At 51.4% G+C, this 27,469-nt stretch overlaps 2 protein-coding genes across 15 annotated transcripts in view; both read right to left on the reverse strand.

Annotated features, from left to right (window-relative positions):
* The window catches only part of WDR90 (WD repeat domain 90), a 32,114-nt gene extending 28,005 nt beyond the window's left edge, over positions 1–4,109 (reverse strand). For 7 of the 11 annotated variants that reach the window (XR_011329273.1, XM_069809650.1, XM_069809651.1 and 4 more), the window contains exons 1-6: positions 3,378–3,722; positions 3,094–3,270; positions 2,673–2,811; positions 2,012–2,182; positions 920–1,043; positions 77–144 (exon numbers count right to left, since the gene is read on the reverse strand). Coding sequence is in view for 9 of the 11 variants with exons in the window: in XM_069809650.1 (XP_069665751.1) it covers positions 77–144; positions 920–1,043; positions 2,012–2,182; positions 2,673–2,811; positions 3,094–3,270; positions 3,378–3,707 (1,009 nt within the window). In the remaining 2 variants the exon portion in view is untranslated. Of the gene's footprint in view, positions 1–76; positions 145–919; positions 1,044–2,011; positions 2,183–2,303; positions 2,391–2,672; positions 2,812–3,093; positions 3,271–3,377; positions 3,729–4,024 lie in introns of those variants that run through there. The other 4 variants (XM_069809652.1, XM_069809653.1, XR_011329274.1 and 1 more) reach the window with 4 other exon arrangements.
* Positions 4,110–4,221: 112 nt separating this feature from the next.
* On the reverse strand, positions 4,222–27,198 carry CFAP70 (cilia and flagella associated protein 70). 4 transcript variants are annotated; one of them, XM_069809643.1, is made up of 27 exons: positions 27,007–27,184; positions 24,773–24,959; positions 24,354–24,449; positions 24,031–24,110; positions 22,805–22,981; positions 22,232–22,414; positions 21,684–21,775; positions 20,494–20,593; positions 19,399–19,533; positions 17,650–17,817; positions 17,333–17,413; positions 16,750–16,841; positions 14,622–14,682; positions 13,366–13,557; positions 12,584–12,715; positions 11,830–11,955; positions 11,121–11,254; positions 10,907–11,022; positions 10,561–10,752; positions 9,488–9,595; positions 8,663–8,751; positions 7,797–7,949; positions 6,937–7,098; positions 6,395–6,484; positions 5,224–5,325; positions 4,886–4,933; positions 4,222–4,514 (listed from the first exon to the last, which is right to left on the reverse strand). In XM_069809643.1, exons 1-27 carry the CDS (start codon positions 27,136–27,138, stop codon positions 4,359–4,361), a joined length of 3,384 nt encoding a protein of 1,127 aa, XP_069665744.1. In that variant the 5' UTR covers positions 27,139–27,184; the 3' UTR covers positions 4,222–4,358. The 4 variants fall into 4 exon arrangements, 3 of the variants coding, with proteins under 3 accessions (XP_069665744.1, XP_069665746.1, XP_069665745.1); XM_069809645.1 differs by lacking the exon at positions 19,399–19,533 and having other exon boundaries at positions 27,007–27,185; XM_069809644.1 differs by lacking the exon at positions 9,488–9,595 and having other exon boundaries at positions 27,007–27,185.
* Positions 27,199–27,469: the final 271 nt, after the last annotated feature.

Here is a 27,469-nt window from a genome sequence, read left to right on the forward strand (position 1 = left end):
GGGTTGGGCTTTTTTGGAAACCCAAGGCATCCACCCAGGGTGGCACAGCCTGGGCTGCTGTCCCCAGCCTTCCCACCTGCCACATGACCAGCACAGCTCTTCTGGATGGAGTCGTACAGCACCTTGGACCCTTCAGATGGGAACCTGAGCAAAATCAGAGGAAAGCGCCGTGTAATGGGGATATTGCACTGGCACCTAGGAATCCCACTTGATAACTCACTGTTATCAAGCCTCTTCACTGTCTCCTGTAAGATTCCCCCTTTTGCCCCATCCTCCCCCAAATACAGGGATACTAAAGCCTCTCCCAGGTCTGATCTACACCATTACTTTCCAGAGGTTAACTTGGCACTGCACGCTTCAGGCAACACGGCTACGCCAATGACTGCAATGAGCTGCAATTTATGACCGACATGGTTCTCTGGCAAAAACCTCAACACGGATGGGAGCCCAGCACCGAAGCTGAGGAAAGTACGCTTACAGCTGCCCCCCGAAGAGGCATTATGGTCGATGACAGCTCAGCAGCCCCTATCAGACTACCCTTTAACTTAGCAAGAGGCTGAAGTGCTCCCTAGGAACAGAACACACAGAAGAAATGCTTGCATTATGCTAAGTTAGCCACAGGAGCAATCCCAGCAAGAGACCATTGAGAGAGAGGACTGGTGTTAATGCCAGGCACAGGAGTGCTCTACAGCCTTTTTTCTGCCCCGAAACATCACCGATCAGCAATTAAGCTGACAAGGGTAGATGTGTTAATGACACCTAAATGCTGGAGTTGTGGTGACCAAAATGTTTCCACTCGAGCCCCAGGTTTGTCTGGATCTGTCATTCCTTAAGCGGCGTTACCTGTCCTGCTTTCTCCCAGGGAACAGGGAGGTCTCAGAGCCGCAGTGGGTTCAAGTGCAGCTGAGAGCAGCCATACCTGATGTAGTCATAGAGGTCATGCCACTTCTCTCCCTTCGGGACAGGGAAAGCCATTTCCCGCGGCATGGGAGCGACCCTGTGGCAGGCCAGGTCAGCTTGCCGGGCCTCGGAGAAGGTCACACCTGGCAGTACAGAGACAAAGAGAGTGAATTCTCCAAGGCCCATGGAGCTAACTGAAATCATGTTTCCTGTGGGACATGGGCACAAACCACTTCCCTCGTTGAGAACACCTGAAAAACAAAAATTACAACCCTGAGGTCTATTATAAACTAACACACCTTTGCACAGGAGTATTCCTGAAAATATCAACCTCCAAAGAAGACCCCAGAGCATAAACCCTTGGTATCGAGTTATAAATCCCCCAGGCCCAAGATCCACTTAGTTTTCTATTCAGTGATTCAGCAGTTTCATGTGATTTGTGTTAAGGCTCTGTTCTCATTTTCCTGTCTTATGTCCTTCACGTGTTTGTAACTTCATGGAAGTCTTCAAGATATAAGAAATTTCAGGAATCAGAAAGCAGCATCTATAACTTCCTCCTCACTGATGCTTTCCAGCAGGCCAGTCGGTTCGGGCAGATTTCCAGCACAAAAAAAGAAAGGCAGAAACAAAGGTTTTGACTGAAGCGCCTCTGCCACACTGAGCAGGTGGATAAAAAAAGTAGGTTGGAAGATTTCTGAGACAGAAAAAGCCACAGGCCCTTCCGGCAGATAAAAGCACAGGCCTTGGAAAAGCAAGGCTTGGTAACACCTTTAATTTTTTTCCCCTGAAAAAAAATTCTAACCTTGGTAAGATATTTAACTTTGCTTTTCTCGTTCACTTTTACAGCTGGAAAATGAGAGGACGCTTTCCTCTAGAGGTCGGGAGATTGTATTCACCAGCACACATGGAAACTTAACATCATACTAAGTATTTTGCCCTTTCTGCTTCATATCGTACTGCTCCAGTAACGGCAGCCTAGCGCTCTGCCAGGGCTAACACCCCTGCTGGCACCACACCTGCAAAAACAGCTTTAAACCCCCATGGGTTCCATCCAGGCTGGGTTGGAGTCACAGGAGAAACTGGAGGCTACCCTGAGGTCTCAGCTCCTCACCTGGATCGAACACCAAGTCGCTCGTGCAGAGGTTTTTCACCAGCAGGTTGGAGCAGAGCTTGATGCTCTTCAGGTGGCTGTAATGGCGGTTGAGGTAGAGGGAGAGGATGGAGTGCAGGTCAAGCACCAGGCAGGTCCAGCGCACGTCAGCAGGGGCTGATCCCACGAGATCTGGGGAGGAGAGCGGCAGGTGGCAAAAGGGAAGATGGGAAAAGATGCTACAGACCTTGGACCACAGACCTTGCGGAATGGGAGACACAAGATTTAACATGGTTAAGTAAAAAGTATTTACCAGGCAAGACTCCCAGCAGGCTTGGCTTGTCTGTGCCAAGATGGGAAAACACGCCTCATAGCTTGCTACTGTGGCGCAGGGGTGGGGAAGGACAGGCAAGCAGCCTATGTGGACCTGCACCCGGCCTGACAGTGCACCCCACTGCTTGGGAGAATGGGGATGGGGGACATCCCTCCTAGGAGCTACCGCTCCGACCTTCCAGCTGCTGAGGTTCTCCTGCTCAGGACCACCACTCTTCACCTTCCTCAAACGCATCAAGTCAACTTCTGAACTCAGTTTATTTCCTAACAATTTGTTTCGGTAGTGACCTGCCAGCCTGGTCCCAACTGTGCCGCAGGCAGCAGCGCCTGCACCACACACGCTCCTCACCCCGCCTGGACGCCCTGGCCGTGCAGTCGTACACTGAGCCATTGGCTGCTCCACAGATGAAGGGGAACTGCAGCCAGGTGGCTGTGGATTTGAACTCCTTAAAGAGGTTGGAGAAAGAGATGCGAACCACCTGGTTTTCCTGAGAAGACAGACACATGCACAGAGCTTTAGTCACCCTGGTGGCTTTGGCAGGGAAATGCTGCAGAGGAGAAGGCGCCTGGCCACGTCCCCTGTCCCCACTAGAGATGCCACGAGGATGGAAACCATCTCCAGCCTGGGGTAACCCACCAGCAGCAACAAAGACCAACCAAGTTCTGCACTCCCCAAGCACAGAAGACCACCGCTGCCACCCACCCTGGTCCTCCAATCGGGCCACGACGCTAACGGCGGTGATTTAACGAGGCCGCCACGCATCATGTACCTCGGTGGCGACGTCCAGGTGGACGACGAAGTGCTTGCGGGCCATGGGCTTGAAGAGCAGGTAGAGGTAGCGCCCTGCCAGCCCCAGCGACTGCGTCCCCGTCCGGGGCAGCTGCAGGTAGCTGCTGGTGGGGACAGAGCCCCGGATCCGGTAGACGGTTCCCTTCAGCCTCGCATCCTTCCGAAACCACAGAAAGGGGTGATTGGGGGGCGGGGGGAGTGTCAGCACTGCCCACCTGCAACCGGTCCCCCCCCCCTACCCCGTGGTGCCGGTGCCCCCGTTACCGTGAGGGCGGCCACGTCCCCCTCCCTGGCGGAGCGCTTCCACTCCTCCACGCGGAAATGCTTGAAGATGTTCAGGTAGGGACGCTGCCAGGCTGCCGGTACCGGGATCGGTGGGGGAACGGTACCCCCGCCCGGACGCCTCCTGTTACCCCCTGTACGGGGGACCCCGCTGATGTCCCTGTATCCTGAGGTCCCCTGCCCTGTTGACACCGCGTTATCTCCGTGTCCCGAGTCCCCCCAGCCCCGGTATCGCCCTCGTGCCCCAAGCCTGGTGATGCCGCCGGTACGTCCGTGCTCCGAGTCCCCCACCAGTCCCGGTGACGGGCCCATGACCTCCGTGCCCCGAGTCTCCCCAGCCCTGGTGACGCCCCCGTTATCTCCGTGACCCGCGTCCCGCCAGCCCCGGTGTCGCCCCTATGCCCCCAGCCCGGTGACGGCCCCGGTAACCCCGTGCTCCGAGTCCTCCCGCCCCGGTGTCGCCCCCCTTACCCCCGTGCTCCGAGTTCCCCCCCCCCCAGCCCCGGTGACGCCTCCGGTATCTCCGTACTCCGACTCCCCCCAGATCCAGTATCGCCCCCCGAGCCCGGCGACGCCTCCGTTATCTCCGTGTCCCGAGCACCCGCCGCCCCCGGTGACGGCCCCGGTACCTCCGTGCCCCGAGAACGCCGCCCCCGGCCCGCCGCTCCCTGCCGCCATGGCGCGCGCCGCCGGCTCAACCGTCCCGCGCGCGCCGCCCGCCGCCCCGCCCCGCCGAGGGGAGCGCCGGAGGCGCGTCACGTGGCCCCGCCCCCCTCGGACGCGTGGGGAATGGCGGCCGTCCTCCGTCCCGTCCCGTTCTCCGTCCTCCGTCCCGTCCCCCGTCCCGTCCCGTCCCCCCGCGGCCGCCGGGGCGGGCGGACGGCGGTACCCCCGCTCCCGGCGCTCTGGGACCGCGGGGCGATCGCGGTAGAGGCGGAAAGGAGCCCTCGGGTCGCGGGGAGTTTATGTAGAACGGGGGTCCCGGCGGGCGGGAGTGGGCCGGGAGCGGCGGGGCGGCCCCTTCCCGGAGGGGGTGCTCGGGGGGGCCGGGTTGCCGAAGCCGAGCCGCTGCTGGGCGGCGCGGATCTCCCGCAGCAACGCGTCGTTCCTCAGGCCCAGCTGGAGGAAAAAGGCGGGGGGGGGGTGTCAGGCAAGTCCAAGGGCCCCCACACACCCCTGCGGGCTGCATCCCACCGATCTCCCCCCCGGGACTCCCCGGGAAACAGGGGAGATTTAACAAGGGCCATTTCCACGCTCTGCCGGTATCGGCCGTGAGCCGGGACACCATGGGGAGGGCAGCAGCAGAGGGCAAGAGCTCCGAAAGGGCAGCTTTTCCAGTGCCACGTCTTCTGCTGTCAGATCTGCTACCCGACATCGTCCAACTAAACTTGCAGGTTAAAAGGGAACGCTCCGGGCCGGCTTCCTTCCTGCTCACCGGCAGCCCACACGCTGCCTGCCCTGCCTGCCCCACAGCAGTGCAGGACACAAACCTTGACGGTGTATTTGTAGCACTGCTCTGCCTCCAGCTGCCGTCCTCCCTGGAGAAAGGACACACAAGCAACCAGTGAGGAAATCATCCCGCAGGTTCTCAGCGAAATAACGTATCATAAGAAAGCTCAGCACGAAGGACATGCCCCAGGGGAATATGCGCATCGGGCAACGACAGGCAGCAAGGAAGGACGCTGCTTTTGCCATCCGAGCGCAGCCCCCAAACTATTGTTACCACCGAGATCTACAACGTGTTCTTCAGGCTCGCAAACAGATGCCAATAAAACAAACCCCCCTGCTCTATCAGGCTGGCAGCGGGAGTTGCTGGCTGGGCACTCACTTGCAGGCAGATGAGGGTGAGATATCCCCACACTTCAGCGTTGGTGTTACTTAGGGCATTTGCTTCAGAGAGAGCATCCTCGGCTTCCACCATCTCTTCCAGCTTGAGAGAGAGGAGGAGAGGTGTGGACAAAAGGCAAATAGCAGGCAGAAAGGTCTTCAGAACCAAATGGGCATCTGCTCTAACAGCTGAAGAAATCAGTGCAACAAAAGTGTCTAGCAGGGTTTCCCTGATAGGGATGCAGGGACAGGATTTAGGGCAGAGACAACCAGTTATCCTCAGTGCCAGCACCCAGCTCTCTGGTCTGGAGGGCAAGCCTCTCACCACTGCCTCCCGACCCCTGTGGGAGCACACACTTTATTTACAAATCAGCCCCCAGCTGTAAGGAAAGCAGCACAAATGCCTTAACCTCCGCCTCTGGGAACCGAGTGGTCCAGCTCGACGAGGAAACATGACTCCGGTCCTGATCCCTATTCCTGCTGCACAGTGGCTCCCGGGAGGCAGGAGGGCTGGCTGGTGCCTGGTGGGCTGCAGCCAGCTCCCAGGCCACCATTCACCTCCCCAGCTCGAGTCCGCAGCCTCCCAGGAGGTGTATGTTTGGCCAAGGGGGAAACAGAAGTTCAAGTTCCTTCCCTGTTTGCATCCCTCAGCCAAACTCCCTTGGAGGAACCTCATGAGGTGTACCTCTGGGAGATACCACGCTGCTGGTGGCTGGGTGTCCTTGGCAGCCCTTCAGAGGTGCTGGATTCCTTTGGGCAGGGAAAGCACCGAGATTCCTCTCTGCTGACATTCTGCTCAATTCCTTCGTGGTGACATGCAGGTCATGTGCAGGCAGGCACTCAGAGCAAAGCCCGGACCCAGATTATGTGCTTGCCATGACAGCCTGGGGAAGGAGGTGCTGGCAGGCCCTGGCAGTGGGATGAGGGGGGCAAGGATTGGTGCTCCCAGAGCAGCTGCTGAGGGTGACCGGCCTCTGACATCTCCCGTACGAGCAGCCCAGGGTGCCACACTGGGACTGTGACAGCACATGGCACATGATAGCCTTCAGGAGCATTGCTTTCACAGGCAGCCAAGCTTTACTTTATTAAAGGGGATCATGCAAAAGCAAGTCCTGCATCCTATGCCACAGAGCCAATTAAAGCACAGATGACTTGAAGGTAATTGCACTTACCCTGTAGCAGGCGATTCCCACCCCCAGCCAGGTGAGACAGGATGCAGAGTTCTTGCAGGCAAGCAGGTAGGTCTGCTTCGCCTGGCCGTACTGCCAGGAGAAAGACAATCATGTTTCTCTCTGCATCAAACGCATCACTCTGCAGATGCCCCCCCCTCCTCAGGAATTTGCCAAACACTCCATCTCCAGTAGGGCTCAGACACCCACCATCCCCACCACTGCTGCAGGGGCTGAGAGCCTGCCCACTGCCCCCAACACAGTGGCTCTGTGCTGGCAGGTACTAATGCAGTGATGTAAAAGTCACCCTCATTGCTAGGGTGATGAGAAATGGCTCAGCAGCACCCTGAGACATTGCAACTGGGACTTGGGACTGACACAAAGGAACAGGGCAGATCCATGCTCCAAGGAGCTGAGCACTCCAGAAGGGTTTGCTGTCTTGTGAGGTCTTGGCTATAGCTAGAGAAAATCACGTCTTGTCCCTGGGGTCTAGAATCTCCTGCTGTGTGGCAAATCCCCTTCCACCACTCCTGCTGGCTCCTCACCTCTTTCTCTTCCAGGTAGATGGAGCCCAGGCGCAGACAGACGAAGTGCATATCTGCAGCATCCTCCACAAAACTGATGGTTCGCTCGTAGCACTCCTTTGCCTCACCAAAGTCCCTCTTCAGGTAGCACAGGTGCCCTTTCTGAGCCCAGACATTTGGATTCTGTGCACACAAAACCAGGAGTGAGGCATGGCTGGGAGATGGGAGGGAGAGAGACCTGGGAGAGAGGCAGGGACCCCTGTAGTCAGCAGAAAGGAAGAGCTGGCCAGTGTTTGATTACAGCAGGGCAGATTTTACGTACAGAATTAAAATCAAGTCAAGGGCTGCCTGCATAACAGCAGCAATGGGAGGCCCCTCCAGCCTTTCCCTGCATGGTGTCCTGGCTCATGCAAGGCTCCCCAGGTGAGTACGCAAACAGCATTTTGAGATGTCAGCTTCACTGCCCTCTCTGCCTTCCATTCAACCTGACTCTCCAAAGCCGCCTTCCCTCTCTGCTGAATAGCAAGCTTGTTTCTCATGAAACCGAGCCTGACTCACCCACAGAGGGAAAGAGGATCAGGATATACATGTTCAGAGGGAAAAGAAAGGCAGACGCTGCAGAGTCCTCACTCACAAATGCCGCCTGTCTGTGCAGGAGATGACAGAAGGCAAGTAATAAGTGAGGTAATGAGGAGGGCAGTGCTGCAGCCACAGCCTGATGTAGTTCATCAGCTATGATTGTCCTCGCGTTAGAATTGCTCAAGTGGAAACAAAGCATGGGCTTTAGGTTCACACACAGCAACAACACAGGCAGGGTCTGCTGCGGCGTTTGTCCTGCTTCGAGACACCGTGCTACACCCCAGGAACACACACAGAATTACCATGTAGTCAATCCTAATGGCCTCGCAGAGACATTCTTCGCATTTGGAGAGATCTTCCTTCAGCAAGTAAGTCTGGGCCAGCGCCAGGTAGTATGCACAGGAGGGACCTCCCTCAAGGCTCAGCAGCTCATGGGCAAGGGCCCTGTGAACAAACTGTGGAGGAATGGCACACCAGCGTGGTTAGGAGAGCAGGCAAACCATGGGCACCCCCAGAAGGACAAGACAGGAGGACTGACTCGCACCTATTTGACTTCCATGAACAGAAAACAGACAGAAGATTTTTTTTTTCCCCTCCTTTGAATGTTCACCTCCATTACTTCTAGTTTTGTTTTGCTTTAAGCAACTCTTTCTGCCACGTAAAATTAAGGCAGGCAGCATAATGTGGCAGTCAGAGAGATTCCTCAGAGACAACTGTGTGGGACAGGGACATTTCACAGGTGACACAAAAATTACTCTGACATACGCAAGTGTCTGAAACAAGAAAGGAGTACTGGTGCCTTCGAAGCATCACAGTAATGCATCTCATCTCTGAACATACAGAGAAGAGCACATCTGCACCATTTCTGACTTGGCTGTTCCCTCCACAGCAGGCAGTACTGAGCTGAGGCACCCCGAGAACCTCACCTGCCTGAGATGACTGTGTCCCCAACCAGCATTTTGGTCTGAATACTCTGCCTGGCCACAGTTTTGTATTTCTGGGCAGTGGTGGTTTTGCTCCCTCTTGCGCTTGGCATCTGGGGTAGCCACAGCTTGTTCTTTGAGCCCAAGAAAGGGGCTTGCTGAAGCTTGCCACCAGCTCTCTGGTAATAACCCAGGGAAGGAGACCAAACCTCCCTTCCCATTCCTCCACTCCACGTTGAGCTGACCTGGACAGCATTGACTTTCATCAGGAATTCCACTGCCTTCATGAAGATTGTGCAGGGAGGTTGGCTAAGTCCTGAAACAGGGGATGGTGCTGCAAGAAAACGTTTCTCCATCAGTCCCAAATTGAGCTTTTTATTCCTGAAGCAAGAGCAGGGACTGAGACCCTGGTAGGGACAGAGGAATCCCAGCAACATGGTGTAAAACCCAGGAGGTGGCAGGGGAGGCTGAAGTAGAGATTAACTCAACATTTCGTTCTGAAGGGCTTAAGTTTTCTAAGAGATGTAAAAAGAAATGATGCTCTTGACCCACAAATTTTCCAGTCCAGAGGAAGAAAAGGTAGGAATTTATGATTGAAGCTTGTCAGAGTTATCTACAGTGAGGCTCCTGCCTCCCAAAATCAACCCAGCAGGACCTGAAGCACCCAGCACTGCCATCTCTGCCACCCATTGGAGAGTGGAGCTGTAGAGGAGGCAGATCACACAACACATGACCAGAGGAGATCCGTAGGGACAGTTTAAGAGCTGGCATCTCAGGAGAGAGACATCTGAGCAGCCAGACGAAGGCCACTGGGTGCAGTGACACATAGGGAGAGAGCTGCATTCACCCGCCTGCTGTCCATCCTGAGATGTGCTGCTCTGAGAATCGGGATGAACCTGCTTTGCCTGGAGATTCCCCAGCTAGGGAGAGAGAACAAGCCTTGATGCCTTGCCTTGGCATCAGGATGGCCACAGCTCAGTGCTCCCAAGTTACTCCCCTCCCCACTGATCACACGAGGCCATCTCCCAGCACTGGGCTCTCCCTTACACACCAAGCCTCCATCCCCTAACCTTCCAGGGCTGCCTCCAGTGCAGTAGCCTCTTCCTCAGGTGCCACACAGACCAGGGCAGGCTCCACCACCTCTGACAGTTTGTCAGCTGAGCCATCTGGAACCTTCTCTGGAATGAAAACCCCAAGAACCATTAGGTGCAAACAAAGAGTTTGCCATAAACTGTCCAGTTTGGAGCATGATTCCACAGAAATAGGGAAGAGAGAAAATATAAAAGATCTATCAGATTTTCAGAACTGGCAAGAAATTTCTTTGCAGGAGGCAATACCTGGGTCTGGGGTTTTGAGTACAAGATTACCATGTGAAGCTAGAAACAGGTATAAATGAGGCAATATCCCTTCCCTCATAATCAGAAAGAGCAAAAAAAGGCATATGACACAAGGCCTGACTGCCTGAGGCACTTTGCATGGAGTGGTGATAACGTTAAAAATAAAGCCAGCCAACATTTCCCACAGCTTGGCCAAATATTTGGGACGCGGGACAGAAAGTCTTGGCTCAGGGTGAGGCTGGACTCAGTGAGGCTCCAAAGGAAGCCTTCAGTTCAGGGTCACCACCGAGCAGCTGTTTTGCCCTTTGAATTGGTGAGGCAGTGCTTTCCAAGCTGTGTTGGGAAGTCACAGCAACAGCTTTTATGATAGCTAAACCTGGATGACCCTAATGTGTGACAGGGGCAGCTCTGCCCTCCCAAAGCCTCAAAAAGCACGCTCGCCTCCTCCAGCCACCCTGGCCACTGCCCACACATCGGTATATCAGCGGCACTGGCCTGGGGCAGAAAAATAAAAGCAAAGACTGGTCCATCGCTAGGCTGTGGGTAAGACAAGGCATCAGCTGTGCTGCTATCAGAAAGCTTCATCATTTAAAGCAGCACACTTGCTGCTGTTGTCTCTCACTGGTGTAGTTTGTGGTCAGTCTATTCTAGCTCACAGTCCACATCTCCTTCCTTTACCCTTTGTATTTCTCCTCTTAGAAATACTCAGAAATTTCTCCTCTCCTTCCACTGTTCACCATCTCCCACACTGCTCCGTGCCCCCTCCTTGCTGATGCTAGGGCACCTCCTGGTTTTGGCTGTGTTACCTGGCAAGCACTCTCCTGGGCCTGGGCTGGGAGACCTCACACACCCAGCAGAAATGTGCTTTTTCCCTTCTTCTCCCTCAGCAGCCTCAGGGATGCTCCTCTCCTTGGCGAGCTGTGCTTGCAGTAGCTTCTTAGCCTCACGGAAGGCCATTTCCGCCTGAATATTATTATTCTGCAGCTCATAAAACAAACCTATGGGAGACAGAAAGAGCAGCATAAGCAGACATCCAACCCTTAGCAAAGTCCTTCCCTTAGCCCTCAGATTAGAGCAGGGAGAAGAAGATCAGGGGCAGAAGCAATGCTTGTCAGGAACTCCTTGAGCACACAGACTGGCTTGCTTTTGTACCTGAAAGCGTCCAGGCTACAATGCTGGATGGCTCCAAGCAGCAGGCGTCCTCAAAGAAAATCTCTGCTTCTTCATAGTGCTCCAGCATGACAGCCACAATCCCGCACAGCAGCAAGCTGGGGACAGGGTTGGACAAGTTAGCCTTGCAGGCCCCAGGCAGTGGTGTGGGGGACACCCCCTACCCTCCCACCCACCCAGCAGGAGCACACAGCACCTTTGGATGTGATGGGGGTCCAGAGAAAGAGCCTGCTGGAAGCACTCCTGGGCTTTGGTTGTTTCCTCGAGCAGGAGGCAGAACGCCCCATAGTCCAGCCAGTACTGGATGTTGTGCTGGTCCTGAGCTACCCTCTAGACAAAAGAGATCATCGCTGGAGTGAGGACTGCTGCAATCATGCTCAGCACATACAACAGACTGGGAAGACAACTCTGGAATAACCACAGTTTTCCTCTGGTCACCCCAGCCCAGTTTAGCAACAATCAAGCCCTTGTCTATCGCATGCTAGGGTTTCCCTTAACTGGGATCGTGCTGGGCTTCCTCTAAGCCTCCCTCACCTAACACACGTCCTCCAGCTTCAGCTGACCTCCTCCTAGCCTCCTGTTAGAGGGCCCAGTGTCCCCAGTGCTGACCCAGCACGCCTTTTGGACCAACTCATCCCATTTCCCCTGGCCTCGAGGCTGAAGTCCTCAGTGACCTGGCCAGGCTCTGTCTCACATCCTCCAGAGAGCAGCATCTCCCTAGAAAATCCCTCACACATTCAGCCTGAGTATCCTGGTCACGTTCATCTCCTTCCTCCCTACACAACAGTCAGGGCTGGCTGAGCTGTCAGCAACCAGCAACACGGGCCCCATGCGGCTGCAATGGCGTGCTGGCTGCCAGCCCAGACACACGGGAGACAGGCAGGAAAGAACAGGGGCTCCTTTACCTGCTGGTGGTAGAGAGATGCCAGCTTGTAGTCCTTGTTGACTTCAGCTTCACGAGCAAAGAGCCAGAGCTGCTCTTCAGTTGTGCGGGACAGAGGGGCAGGAGAAGCAGCTTCCTCAGACAGTAGCTGGTAGGGAGTGAGACAGAGTGTTAGCCCTGGGGAGGGTAAGAACGGTTCACATGGTCCCAGTACAGCAGCAGTCCCCAGTCCAGCACTGTGCCAAGTACAGCCTGGTATGGCTGGGGCAGGGCAGGTTGGAAAGGCAAGCTGTTCCGCTCCTGTTTGTGGTGGGACACATTCCTGTCATCCCAGGTACCTCTGCCAAACAGGGACAGGGCAATATCCACTATTTGCAGTTGTGACAAGTAAAAGCATCCCCTAGATCAAGACCACGTCAAACTTCTGTGGTGTCACTTACTGGGGACCCCAGCTCATGCTGGAAGATCTGTGCTCTGCCCGGGTGACGGGCAGATGGCACAGACCCAGTCACCTTCACCACGAACCAGTTACAGCAGCTTTTACTAGTGGCATCTCACACATATCCCACCATCAGGATTTTGTAGCAGAAGGATACAGATGTGCTGGACTCTGCCTCTGAGTGTGGCTTGGGGCCCACATGTGATAACTGCAGCAAATGAAAGCATGAGCCTCCTTCTGTCTTGAAGGCAAAAGTCCTCCTGCCTTCACTAGATGCTGTGTCTAGCCCTGGATCCACAGTGAAGTCATGTCCCGAGTCACCGAGGTTTCTCCCTACCTGGTTCAGGGCAATGTGCATCTCGTCCATGAGGTACACGTAGAGCTCACTGAGAAATGACTGGAACTGCTCCTCGGTCTCAAATGCCGTGGTCTTCAGGTATTTCTCCCTCACAATCTTCACTACAGCATACTGTGGAGACATGCGACTGTTAGACAAGGCAGGTCCCCCCTGCACCCCCCACCAGCTCCCTAATCACACAGAGCCAGAACACACTGATTTTGCCTGAAGCTCCAACTTGGTTCTGAGGAAGAAATGCAGCCCAGCACTGATAAAAGTAAAAAAAGTAAGCAGGGGTGAATTCCTTTCCCACCTCCCAGCCCTGACTCTCCCTGACACAGGTGCCCCTTTAGGGTCAACATGTGGGAATGCTCATCCCCTCGGCACAGAGAGGGGGTCTCCGGCCAAGGCATGGCCAAGGCCAACCAGCTGAGAGAGGGGAACCCCCTTTTTCTGCCAGGGTGGACTGTGAGTGTGCAAGAGCAGTCAGCTGTGCCTTCCTCAGGCTATAAGCATGGGGCAAATGGATGTGACCAGCTTTGGAGTTTCTCCCCATTGGCAGGAAAAGTTCTCCCGGTGTGTAATGAAAGCAGCTTGGTGTCTGGTCCATTAAGAGGAAAAACCTGTTCCCCCACATGCCCGCTGTGACAGCCCCGGGTGGCAGGAAGGGATTCTGGAGTAACACATGATCCTAAGTTACCACCATGGAGCAGCAGTTCCTCACTGAGAAATTGCCAAGACAAAACAAGTAGGGAAGTGAAAAGCACAAATGGTCTCTTTACCTTTAGCTGTTCCTTAAAAGCAAAATATTTCCCAGAGCTATTGAGCTCAAAGTTGAGCTGACGCTTCTGTTCCTCCAGGGTTTGGTGGTCTATTGCTCCCTGGTCAGGCAGCTGCTTCCCAAAGAGCTCATGGTATTCACTTAGGATGGCAACGGCAATGCTCGTGACATGGTTGTGATAATCTTCTACGGCCTAGGAAATAAATAAATAAATACTGAAACTTCACAAGTCACTTATGCCATCAACCTTGAAACGTTATTTTATTTGCCAGAGCCCACACCTCCCATAAACTCCACCTGACTCAAGTCTCAATTAGTCTGTCACACATCCTTTCCTGACCACACCCAAGGGCCACAAAAATATTGACAAGTAAATACAAAAGAGTTCCTTCATAATTAGATATTGCTTCTGCTATATCTTTCAATCAGAACCCAATATTTCAGTCATCATTGTCTTTTCTATAGCAGTATCATTGGCTGTGACTAAAATATAACTCATTTGCTGGGATCCTTTAAACCCATGGGCCAGCCCTCTTCAGCAGAGTCTGTAATCTCCATAATCTCAGTGACAGAAGCTTCCATGCACTGTGATAATCAAAATGTATCACTTTGTGCACTCCAGACAGTCCAGCACAAATCAATTCTGCAGCAGCACTGGGATCAGTTATTGAAGTGCTGCTTCTTCCCCCACCGTTGCTTTGAATTTACCATTAGCCAGGGGCCATCCGAGGACATTCTTCTTTGATGGCTGCTCGGTACCCACAGAAGATGAGCCAGCACTCTCAGACCATTTTCTGAGGACGTCACACACACAAAAGTCCTCAAAAATTCTGGGTGACCTGAGAGTGGTCAGGGCTGATTCTGTCCACGTTTGTCTGGGTCTGATGAGGCACACAGGCTAGTCTGAGACAAGAAACTGTTGGGACTGCCCAGGGTAAACATAAGGTTCTGGCAACCTCTTTCCCCAGTGCTCCATTTCCTTCCAAACACCCCCACACTGCTGCCTTCCCTGCCTTTGCTACATCTCTCCCCTTCGTATGGGCTGCGAACATGAGCGACGCTGCCCAGGAATGGTTTCCCAAGGCATACTACTGCGAAGATAACACATCCAGAAGTTTTCTTTTCTGTGTATTTCCTCTTCAAACCTCATCTACATGTTGCTGTGTGGCTGCGATTGAGAATGAAATTCTCATGTGAGAGGGATGAGGGCAGGGTGAGGTGGCAGAGTGGTGGAAGGCCGCAGGTTGTTGCTCGTACCTTCTTGGCTCCTGCAGTCCGGGGAGGCAATGGAGGGCGAGGAGGAATCATCTGCTTGACCCTGTCAACAAGAGGACAGAAGAGATCACCCAGATACACTGCCAGCAACATTGGCTTGTCTTGGGCACAGGCAGCCTGTAGTGCGAGGGCTCCAGCCTGTCATCGTATCCCTGAGACACCTCACAGGCGGGGGAAAATGAAGTTGCAGACCAAGGATGAACTGTAAAGACCAGGCACCTACATTCAATGCTTGTAGCTCATCATAATAGGGTTAACATTTGATATTGCTAGCAATCAAAAACGCTCTCCTAGAGAAGCAGCTCTTTAACTCATAGCCTCCTGGGTCTGCCAGAAGAGCTGTAAGAAAGGAACAAACCTGACGAAAGCTCTGAAGAATTTTATCACTGTAAATCCCAGGCCACCTGATCCATCAGTTCCCAACATCGCACAGTGCAGCTGTGGCACCTCATCTCTTGGCCATGCATTGACCCCTAGACACCATACCAACCCTGTTTGTACCACTACTAGGGTTACAATGACCTTTCAAATATGGATCAAAAGCCCTTAGGATTACCGTAATTTTTTCTAAGATTTTATTAAAATCCTTGGTGTCGAAACAGCCTTAATTCATTGAGATTTTTATCAAGATTTCCTACTTGCTGGTACCAAAACACCTTCAGTCCTTAGAACACAATCCGGCCCACCAAGCAAAGGTGTCACATCCCTGTGATGGCTCCTACCCAATTAGCAAATTGCTTATTCCCCACCAAATGTAAACCACTCCTGTAGCTGTTCTGCCAGCTTACAGAGCCCCTGACCAGCCACCTTCTCCAGGTCCCAAGCCCTGGCCACTTCTCCCACACAAAGCCCTCTTGCACTCTCTGCTGTGTGGTCTAGTGTCATTGGCTCTGAGTGGTCCCTTTGCTCTGCAGAGACCCGTCACTGCTGCTTGGGAAGCCAAAAAACCTGAACAAGTGGGCAGCACTCCCACGCTCACAATCCTACCCTCACCCAGCCTCAGAACAGCACCCATCACTGACGTGTTACCTCCGCCAGTGGTACTGATGAAAACCTAACTGCTTTGCTTTCAGATGAGAAAAAGAAAACCATTAACAACCTGGGGAAATCACTGTTGATCTCATCTGCCAGGACACGTGTCATCAGCTGGAGCTCCCCAAAACAGAGCCTTTCCCATGACTCCGGAGGGCTGATTTTTCAGGTCTGATATCTGCAGCTGTGCGTGGCAGGTGAACGAGGAGGATTTACACCGAATTCACGCAAGTTGCAGTAGAGTAGAAATGGTATAAAAAGTGCCAGGAGAAGGTCCATTCTAAGGGGGAGTTCGCCTTCCTCAACCTGTTCTTCCTAGAATACAGCAGGCAGCACAGAAGACAACACACGTACTTTCCCTTCAAAGAATGGCTGCTGCTTATATTTCTGTTTGAGAGAGACATACCACCTGCACTTGTTACACTTTATTCGTTTGCTGCATTTTCTCTTTTTTATTCAATAAATTATACACACTAGGCCTTTCTTAGACTGTGACACAGCAGGGCTACCACTGGACAAGAAGAAACTGCCTCAAATCAAGCAGACAGTGGAGGACTCAAAGCAGCAGAGATGAGAGAGCAGCTCTACAGTGCAAAGATGTGAAAACTAATGTAAGAGCTGAGGAATAGGTAGAAGATAGTGAGAAAACTTCCGAAAAGGAAAAAAGTGACAGAATGCTATGGTGAAGTTACAGCAGTGCTACCCAGGGCAGTCCACACTGGTGGCCAGTCCTGACCAAGCAACTGAACATCACATGCAAGAGGCAAGCCCAGGGGGATTAATGGGAAACAAAGCCTGGATGGGAACGCAGACACTGTTGTGCTGCTCCGGTGTCTCTCTTTTTGAGAGGAATGGCAGGGAGATGCCAGCTCGGATGAACGCAAGTGTTTTCCCAACACACCAGGTGCTAGCTCTTAAGCAGTCTGGCCAAATTCTCCTCCTGATTCCAGTGGGCTTTGGCTCAGGCCCTCAGCTGGTCCTTACAGAGCACTCCAAAGGGGTGGCTCGCTGTACAGCCCTGTTTCTATGCTGCAGAAATGAGCTGTCAGCTCCAGAATTACAGCATGTCTTTACGCACCGTCTGGTGAGCTCCTCTCGCAATCTCTTTGGTACTAAGGCCTTGTCCAGCTTTATCTCCACCACCAGGAACGTTCCTGCTTCAACGTATTGCTGTGAAGATAAACATTGCTCTCTCAGTGTTGTGCTGTCTAGAGCCCTTACTGGCATGATGAAAGACTGAGCATATAGCTACAGATCATCAGCAAATCCGCTTCAAACTGCAGAAATACAGCTTGTTTATAACCTGCCCTCAGAATGATCTACAGCAGCAAAATTCAGCTCAAGAAACCAGTCTAGGAAAAAGGAAAAAACCCAGATAATCAATCTGTTTGCAGAACGAATATGCATTCTGGACATTTTGAGGAAGAAGCTAAGTATGAAGGAACCCTTTTAAATAAATGCCTGATTATTTACAGAGACCTTCTAGCTCAACGCTAGACTGCCCTCCAGCTGGACGTCACTGGAAGAACTCCAGGACAGCATCTACGTAAAACATCCCTTGTCCAAATCACTCTTGAAGAATTTAATTGCATGAAAGGTGTGAGACAGTGGCGCAGTGATGGTCTAGCAGTCTTTCCTTCTCTTTGGAGATACATAATTACCTGTCCATCAAGGCTGAGATATGTGACATTTTCAGCTTCTACAGTGGCATCTGACAACTGGATTTTGGGTGCGTTGGACATCTATTGAAGAAAAAGGAAAGACGTCTCTTGTTTCAGATTCAATAAACCACACACCTTCGCAAGTTCAGGATGTGAGTTGTACATTTTTCAGGCAGCATGTACTAAAATGTCAAGATAATTAGTATCTCTCAGTTGGCTGAGGCAACACAGCATCAGTCCCTGCTTTCTGTATGCCCCAACTACCTCTGATGTAGAAATGGAGCAACCGTGTTGCAATATGCCTCTCTAGACCTTACCCTTCTGTTGGAATCCTTATCTTTGGTGATTTTCTCTTTGTCTTCCTTCCGTGTCTTGCTGGGAACAGCTCTGGAAAGGGGAGTACTGATTCCTGGGGTCCATGACCCTTCCTTAGTCAGACTGAGCTGCGTTCTGAGATCCCGGAGAACACTGTGCTGACTTTTGGTCTGAAAAAAAGAGGTAACAGAGGGAATGAAAAGACAAACTAGGCTACCCCACCCCTTTGCCTCAACTTCCCACATCACAAAACACATTGTCAGGGTCCTAAATGCATTAAGAAGTTATGCAAGCTCATCCTCCCCTCCTAGGAGTTTAGCTGTCGGTGCTCAAGGCCAGCTGTGATACTGTATAGCTGTGAAGCCTCAGGTTAGACTAAGAAAAGAGCTGCCTGAGAAAGCCTCAGTAGGGTCTCCCTGTCTTCTCTCAAGAGCTGCATTTTTACTGAGGCACTGGCCCTTGATTCTTGTCTGAGCTATGTGGTAGATATGCTGGAACCCAGCCCCGTGCTGCACTGATCCTGACCTGCTGACCTGAATTCCTGGCTTGATCCTGGACCTGCCTCCCGGCTATGGACTTGCCTGGTGATGTGGACCATTAGGTGAATCTGGCTACCCTCACCAGGTCTGCTCTGCAATTTCTTGGGTGCCCCCTCCTGTCCTGCAATGAGTCACAGCTCCTGGCTCACCTTCTGGTGTGGAGCAGCTTCTCTGACACACATCAGTGAATTGCAAGGAACAGGTTTTTCACATTGTCTGTTTAGACACCATTTGACCACCTAGACAGGTGGCTCCCTCTCAGCCGTCACTGTTATACGAGTTGGACTAGCAAGAACTGAGGGGATCCTGGGGAGAGGATGGAGCAGCTCTACTGAGACTGTCTAGACCAAGGCCAAGGAGCAGCCCAAAGCATCTACAAAATCAGAGAATGAGAACGACAGAGAGAGCATGTGTCACTTCACTTGCAACAGATAAATGCTACAGGACAAGAAGTACCATGCAGCCAAGAGGCCGTTAATCACGGTGGCGAAGCAGAGACCAGCAAACAGCTGTGTGCCTAGCCCTGCTTTGCAACAGCCAGCAGGAGCATGGAGGCAGGGAGAAGGGCTGTAATTCACCCGGCTCCTGCGGCCTGGACAGCAGCGCTATGGGGGCCATGGGCAGGAAAACCAGGCTGTGCATCTGCCCTCCTGAAACAAGCTCAGGTCTGTTCTGGGAGTACTGTGGGAAAATGGAGATGTAACTGTCACTCTTAGTAACAGAGGGGGGAGAAACTCAAAGACAAATAAACCTCCATGAGCTACAGCTGAAAGAGCTCCAGTGACAGCTTTTTTGGTTGTTGCCTGGGGTAACGCTATCCTTTTAGAGCTACTGTTTGCTCTTCCCAGCAATGCAGTTCATTTGCCCATGTTCCAGACTGTGGAGAGAGGAGTGTTCTCACAGCTCTCCCTGCTCAGCTGCTGGCAGAGAAGGGAGTGGAGTGAGATTCAGAGCTTCTCTCAGCCCCCAAACCTGCTCCCGCATGCTCAAAAATCCCCTGCCTTTGAGAAGTCTGCATCTAAAAGCTTGTCTCATTATTTTTCTCCACCACCAGAAGGGTGCTGAAGTTTCAGAGCCAGCCTCCGAGTACTACACTGCCCATGCTGCCTTCTCCCAAACACCACACTGCCCATGCTGCCTGCTCCCAACCCCACTCTGTGCAAACACAGCTGCAGAGCTGGAGCAGAGCCTGGCTGTCTGGTCTGCTCTCACCTTCTCGAATACCTCGCTGTCTTGGTAAGTAAAGACATGAAAAGCGCCTCGGATCTGCTTCACACCAGGACACAGCAAAGGCACCATGTTGACATATGCCACGCCATGGAAGAAAATCTGCTTGTCCTCATCTCCCTGGAAACGCAGAGCAAGGGACTGAGATACTGAACGGACTGTTATTCTCTTTAAGGAAACAAGGTCACCGATCCCATTAAGAAGAGGCCACACAGAAAACTGATGCACTTGATGAGCCAGGGGCTCTCTGTCACTGGCACACAGCCAAGACAACCTGGACGAATACACTGGAGTCATTTGATACGTAGAATATCAATTTTATCCCAATCCTTGCAGGGCAGCTTTTCTCTCTAATGCCCACATTGTGCCATTCCTCAGGATGGTCTTTTTGAGATACAGTTGCAAAATTATCAACTGTGTGGTTAGAAATCCAAGTGACCCTATCAGAGCTGTGTATCTCAGGTTTGACAGAAATCAGGTAGCTAAGGAGGTCTGAGAGTCCAGGCTAGCAGCAGACTGGTGAGAGTAAGGGATAGGGATCTCCATCAGAGCTGCAAAATCCTGGCACCAGTGAGTGCTGAAAGGAATTTATACCAACTTATATGACTTTGTCCTGGAACAGATTAGGAGCTCTTACACGACCAGCTGCCAGGAACAGAACCATTAGCTAAGGAGCTGTTTCTTTGTTAAACCACCCCAGTTTATGTGCAAAAGCATAACTTATTTACACTCTGAGAAAGAAGGCATGAATTTCTTCAAGATGTTCCAAAACCCCATTGGCCGAAGATAAGCTCAGTGAATTACCTTAATTCTCAGAAATCACCCTCTCCCTGACCCCTTTCCACCAAGCTACCACAGACTGTCAGCGAGAGCTCTGTATGCCAGAAGGAAAAAATATTTTCCTTTGTCTATTTAACAGCTCTATAAGACTGATTAATCCCTTTACAAAGCTTCTAGCTCTCTGACTCGCTTTGGCTGGTTCAAGGCTGGGTTCGCTATTACAAAGGCATTGAAAGGAAAATGCTCAATAACGCAATGCTGCTCCACAAGCCAGAACAACATATCCCTCCCCACTTTTACCTTGTCGGCTTTGCTAGTTTTCCCTTTGCTGGATGAGGTCACAGACATCCCGCAGACCTCCATGGGCCAGTACCGGCACTCCGCAATGCGCTTCTGCAGGCTGAACAAAAAGGAGAGCACTGAGAAGATGCAGAAACCAAGCTGGAGAGCCACACCACCCTCCCTTCTGCTCCAGCAGCCCCAAAACATCCCCCCCTTGGGTTTGCTCCGACCCACTCCCGTGAGACACAGCAAGCACCTTCAGGCCACTGGGACACGTATGCTTTGGGGCAGGCTTGGTACATTTTCTCCATCTACCTCTGTGTGCATTTATGGCACAACCAGCTATAAAACAATTGTGAAAGCAACACACCAGGTTTTCTCTCTTTCCTGGTTACTTCAGAAATGAAATGAATAAGAAGGAACATGATTAACTTTGGTATAAATCCTGAATTGCACAGAGCGAGTGGACCCTGAGCTCCCATTCCATATGCCTGGTAACTCTGAAAACAGCAGGCAGGCTGATGAAAGTGTGTGTGGGGGGGTTCAAAATCAAACCAGATAGAAGGGAGTATTTCCACACATGGAGCAATTTGGCTGTGAAACTACAGCCATGATGCAGCTGAGGCCAAGAACGTAGCAGGATTTGAAGAGAAATGGGATACTCATCCTGATCTTGAGCATATCTGGAGCCATTAAAGGTAATGTTTATCCAATAAAAAAGCAAATGAAGAGTGCCCACATGGAGTGAAAGTATTTTAATGTATTGGGAATTCAGCAAAACTTAATTAGCAGCTCAGAGGAGAGCTGTGTGGGCCACTCCACTCCATGTCTGCTCACCGTAACTCTGCTGCCCCTTCCTTCAAACTGTGGAGGCAACAGCCACCGGCTCCAGTTACTGGCAGCATGAGCGAGCATTTATGGCCTGGAGACAGCAGCTACAGCCAATTCACCTTCTCCCACCATAGCAGAACTAAGCTGCTGCCAGCAATTAAAGGCAGTTAGCTGCTCCCTTGCTTATGTGAACACCTTTGGCCAACAGCCAGCCATAGGAGCCAGGGAGGTGAGGCAGAGCCACAGTTTGACCACATAAGAGGTCTGAGAGCACCTGCATGTTGCTGCCCCCTGCCTTAGGTCACTCAGCTGAGTGCATTCTGGGGTGTTTTTTTCCCACTACTCTGTGCTGGAAGGGAGGTTCTCAGGTCCCTTACATGACTACTGCAGCAGGATCCAGGTAACAACGCCTTTCCATGTCCCATACAATTCTCTTTGTGCTTTCTGCTTGGATCCTAAATTCCCTGTCCTGTGAGAAATAGTGCACGGTCAGAGCCAGGACAGCAATCTCCACAGCCTGCATCATCCCCAAATCATCCCCAAAAATGTTCCCTGGGAGAGAATGGGAGTCAGATAGAGGTGTCCAACTGACCATACCCAGGCCATCCTAGCAGAGTAAGTTAGCAGCCCTCCCTGCCCATTAGTATTGAGCCTGGCTCACAAGGAGATAATACAACTCCCAGCCCAGCAGCTCAGGAGTGGGTAGCTTTCTGGGGATGGGACCTGCCACATGCACCCTAGGGAACTCTCCTGCGGTGAGTTAGCATGCCCACTGTCCCAGGGGAACCATCTCTGTGTCTGGACACTGCGCAGAGGACTGACCACCCGCCTTCCTCCCGTAACAAGTCTCTGCAAGTCTTTCTCAGTCCCTTCAGTGAGACCTGCTGGTTCTCTTCCGGCCATGACGCTGTCAGTCCTTCCTCACCTCTCTTTTGTTGAGCTCTCCATCCTCATCCTCATAGGGACCACCAACAATGAAGGCGTTGGGTATGTTCAGAGCGCCAGGGGCCATGATGTTAGCAAGGGGCCATTTTTTGGGCCGGGGTAATGGCTCTTTTTCACCAGCTAGCTTCAGGATGCCATTCTTGAAGAGCAAGGGGAATTCCTTCTGCACAGACACAGGAATGAAAGGACTTGCATTTCCAACATGAGCAGGAGCAAGTGCCAGCTGCTCCGAGCTGGGTCCAACAAAGCAAAGCATCAGTGCAGGGGCCTGGCTTGGAAAACGCGCTCCACCACAAGCATACAAAGAATGGAGAAAAAATAAATAGCCATATGCAAAAAACCCTGCCAGTTTCAATCCAGATCTTCGTTTGTGTTAAAGAAATATGTCATGCCACAGAGACCCTGAGCACTCGCAACAAAGGCTGCTGTTACACAAGCACAGGAGCTGTACACCCCACAGGCCTGGACATTTGTTCTTCAGTGCATAGTGTGGGAGAACAATCCATTTTGTAGCAGCCAAAACCCATCTCACCATGCCTGGACCAATCCTCACCTCCCCAGCTGCTGGTACTTGCAAGCAAGCCATGTAGTTTTGCAGGGGTCCAGTGGCAGCAAACGCTTCAGGGACAGAATAAGCTGCCTCCAGTGTGACACTCAGGAGGTTACCATTTGAAAGCTGCGCTGCAGAAAGCAGGGGCTCTTTGGTGCACACTGTCACTTCAAGGCCACCCTGTGAGAAAAGGATAAAATAGAGCCAGTAACTAGACAATTATAACTCTCCTGCACTTGAGGGAGAAGCAAGCAGAAACCCTAGGCCAGAATGTATAATGTTATCTTATTCCTCACCTCAGACGTAAAAGAAAACAGACCAGCATAGGAAAGGAATTTCATGATCAATTTGTCTGAATTGTGATACTTGTTTGTTTAAATCAAAGCCTGCTCGGGGCATGGCATATGCCCCAAGGGTCTCATAAAACAAGCCAGGGAGAAAGAGTCAGGGTCTCATAAAATGAGCCATGGAGAAAGTACATCAGGGATGGAAAATAATTATTTTCCTCTGGTGATTCAGAGCATGGCAAGCTAGGGCCACACTTTGACTCTGCCCTATCTCCATGCTCTGTATGCAGCCTTTAATTACCTGTCCCAACCCTGGATGGATGGTGTGCAACGAAAAACCAGCTGGTCAGCATTTATTAAATCTCCTCCCTAATGAGTGCCCCCCTGCCTTGCTTACTATGTAACACCTCTTAAACACAGAAAAGTTAATGCAATATCCGCCCCTCCAATTCACTCCCAGTGCTAACTGCAGGCAGACTCAGGAGCAAAATGAGACACATTTTCCCAGTCTCATACTTCGTTCCCTGCTTTATTCACTGGGTACTTCTCAACCAGCTGAATGAATAAGGACCTTGCAGGAAAGGCAGTCAAAGCTTCTACAATAACGGCCTCAGACATTTTATCCACAGAAAGGAAGACTAATAAAGTTGGGCAGGTAATCCAGCCTTTGTCTTTTTCTGTTTTTTTCAGCACTATGCTTTCCATCTTGAATATTTTTTCCAGAGCAATTTGGTAGCTGCAAACATTAACATTTCCTAGCATGATCTCACCTATCATAGGCAACTAGGGACAGACGTCAATAGTAGGAAAGGCCTCCAAGCTTGTAACATATAGGGCCGTAACATATCTGTGATGAGCTATGTGGCTGAGTCATGCTCGCCTTCCCATTAAAAAGCAGCAGAGAGCCGAATGAGTGAAGGAACAGTTCCAAATTCCCCATACCTTGGCCTCCGGGTGAAGGCTTTCTAACGGAGAGGTAGGCACTGCATACAAAGGAGCTGAGACCTTAAATGAACGCTGTCCTGGGAAGAAACAGGAATGAGAACAGCATAAAGTGAGACCCTCTGTAGAGAAATCATGGTCTAACTCCTAACGCTGAGCTACTGATGTCACCCCCTCATCCCCTGGACCCAGCTTTCTACAGATGCTATGAAGTGCATTTTGTCAAAAGCAGGTTAAGTTATAGTCAGGGGTCCATAAGCAAAGACCAAAAAGTGCCAGGGAGTAAGAAGTGGTTATGGAGGCTGTGGAAGTCAATGTTGTACCTTGCAGCAGAGGTAGAAGGTCCACCACAGCTTGGCCAAGAGGCACAGTCTTCTCCTTCTGTCTCTGGTCCCTTTGCAACACTTCTATCACTGTCACTAGAGAGATAAAAAGAGAGCTGGCAGAGTTTCTCAGACAGCTTCAGACCAGCAGTTCAGGGGCTGCAAAGGGTCTGTGTCAGCTCTGGCACATGCTCCTACTTCATCTCACAAGGCTGACAAGAGCAGCCAAGCCAAGGAGCACAGGCCTACATGAAAGGGGATTCTTCCAGCGGGCAGAGATGGAACAGAAGTGCTGAGACCCCCCCACTGCTGCTGCTGAAGTGCTATTCTTGAATGAATGACTCCTGCAGCAGGCAGGCAGAGCGGAGCAGCTGACAGCACCCACCTCCAAGGAGAGAGATTCAGCGTCAGGTACTTACAGAGCACAGGTTTTTGCGCAATGTCATCCAAGGAGTTGGGCCCATCAGGACTACACTCAAAGCTGGTCGTGAAATTATAGTTCGCTGTCCCATCTGGCAAGACATCAGTCTTGGAGGAGTCTCCCAAGATTGCTCCATTGAACTCTGCATGCACCAAAGTTACTGACACGTTGCTTTTGATAGTTTTCTGTCAAACAAACAGCGCATTGTGCAGTTGGCTCTGCAGCAACAGGCCCAGGATCAAAGTTGCCTCTGGCAGGCAACTCAGTTCAGCGCCCAGGACAGGGTTCACTGGTCAGGTCTTTAGCTGTTCTACCACAGGAATGGGGAAGAGGAGCAGAGCTTGGCTGTGCTGAGACCTCACCCTTCCCTGTTTTTAGGAGGGAAATTTCCTGCTCCGCTATGCTGTGCTGCCCCAGTGATTATCAAGACCAGCTGCTGGCAGGGCAGGGGAGATGGAGAGGTCCAGGCTTCACCCCAGGAAAGGCAACTAAAGACACATCTAAAGCTAATCCAAAAATACTCCAAAGATATTTTTGTGCTTCCAGGAAGCTTGAGACTAAGAAAGTAGCTCCTGAGCTACATGGCTGAGCTCAAAGGACACTTGTGTATATCGTCTGGCTGCAGAATGCCCTGAAATCAAAGAAGGGCTCCAGCAAGCTATTTGGGGAGCTCTGCAATTTGTTGTTACACCACCTTCATATCACTTGCTTTAAGCAGAGATGAGGAGGTTCAAATTTTAAAATGTCTCTGCAGAGGGTCTTAAACATGGGTGACCAGGGATGGTGAGAGCACAGCACATGGCAGCAGGGATCCGCATGCCCGGGCAGCCCTGGCCAAGCAGGCAGCACCAGGCACCTCCACAGCAGCACAAGAAGTGCTGAGACAGACAGTTACCGAAGAGCCTCCCTGAAGGAGAAACACGGTTTACTTTATCCAGGGAAGAGCGGCTGCCGCCCTGACCACAAGGACCGTTGCACCCAAACCCAGCTTGTCTTTAGTCCTGAGCCACAGGGATGCCTAACCTCCACAGGCCTCTCCCTCAGCTCCCTCTCTCCATGTCACTGGGGTAATTAGTTCCATATTGGCTCTAACACAAAAAGAGATTTCATTCACTTGGTTTTAATTTTCAGTCCTTCCGTCTCCTTGAGCATATATTCTATGAACGGCTAAACAGAAGAATCCAATTAACCTTTCTCTGTACCATTAATTATCCTAGACTCTTGTCTCATCTTTCTCTACATTACCTCTAATTAAGCAGATTCCACACTCTTATAGCTGGAATTTTTTTCATATTGTTGCTCTTATTATTGCACTTTTGTAACCCTCTCTCCTTTTGCCATAGCCTTTTCTAAGATGGAGCAATCAGAACCACAAAGCAACATTCCGGATGCAATCAGTCCACTGGTCTATTATTTTCAGCACTATTTTCCCTTCTCTTACCTTCTACTTCTCACCTAAAATGATGCTGTTTGCTGAATCTATCGGTGTGAGAGGTATTCAAATACTACAATGTAAAAACGTGAAAAAAACAGGCAGGTGCTTTTGTTTTGCTTTTTTTTTTTTTTTTTTGTCTGCTGCTAGAGCAGAAGCAGGGATTTGCATTTTTCTGCTTGCAGCAGTAGCTGAGCTTCTCCTCTGCATTCCCTGCTAAATGCCAGTTCCTCTAGAAGACTTTAAGGACAGCTGGGTGTATCACGCAGCACATGGAAATCACAGTAGTCATGGTTTGATTGGAATCAGCTCATAGTCTTGCGCTGTGACTGCACTGGAGCCACTGCCTTTTTAAAAAACTAGAGCCACCCTATTGGTTTCAATACAATTTAAACCACTGTAGCCAGGATGAAAATCTGACTTTATATCCAAGGTGAGATCTTTTTTAGAAGTATTTGTCTCACTGATACATGTTTTCCCTGTGTTTTGCTTTAAAAAGCTGCCATTTACATACAGTTAGGCAGAGAAGGCAGAGAGATACATTTCAACACAGCATCTCTGGACTGCTGCTGAGGAGGTGCATTCCCCAATCTACCTGAATGACAAGCCTGTACTCTGTGCAAACAAGCCCTCAGCGGGGAGGAGGAAGCCACAGCGTGGCATCACTGAATTTCCAATATTCTACCACTCCTTCCTACAGCCTTATCACCTCACACCTGGTCTCGAATGGGATCACAGCACACAGAATCGTTCTGGCCTTGTTTATTAAACCAGTAGAGACATTTTCAGAAGAACTTTACCAGGTCCTGCGCCTTCAGTACTGTGATCTGTACTGGTGTTGCTGGTGTTGGTTGTGACTCATTGGGAAGAGCTGCAGCAGCGGGCAAGGCAGAGGACTCCTTTCCAGCAGACAGCCCTGCAGGGACCTCCATGGCTCTGCAGGAAAAAGAAAGAGGAAAGAAACCTGAAACTTATCTATTCCTCTCCCAGAAACATCTGCAGGACACAGCAGCCGTGGTTGCTAGCATTATTCAGGGCTTGGCTGTCAAAACACCATTGAAAGCACACAGCTTTGTCAGTGATGAATCTCTCACGAGGAGCAGGGGGAGGACAGGGAGAAACATAATGTGAAAATTATCCGGCTCTGTAAATTTAACCCAGCTGCAGCTCTCGGCTCCTCCGTGCACACGGGAAGGGTTCGGTGTGACAGGCTGCTCTCGGCGGGGCTCTCCCCACCACAAGGTATGGCCCTGGGCTCTCTTT

The sequence above is a fragment of the Haliaeetus albicilla genome, chromosome 22, assembly GCF_947461875.1.
Source record: "Haliaeetus albicilla chromosome 22, bHalAlb1.1, whole genome shotgun sequence".
Lineage (NCBI taxonomy): Eukaryota > Metazoa > Chordata > Aves > Accipitriformes > Accipitridae > Haliaeetus > Haliaeetus albicilla.

Coding starts and splice junctions, on each gene's coding strand:
- CFAP70 (XM_069809643.1), bottom strand. CDS start 27,138: ATGGAGGTCCCTGCAGGGCTGTCTGCTGGAAAGGAGTCCTCTGCCTTG. Junction 6,485..6,936: donor TCTACCTGGAAGAGAAAGAG/GTGAGGAGCCAG, acceptor TTCTCCTGGCAG/TACGGCCAGGCGAAGCAGAC. Junction 4,934..5,223: donor TCACCCTCATCTGCCTGCAA/GTGAGTGCCCAG, acceptor TCCTTTCTCCAG/GGAGGACGGCAGCTGGAGGC.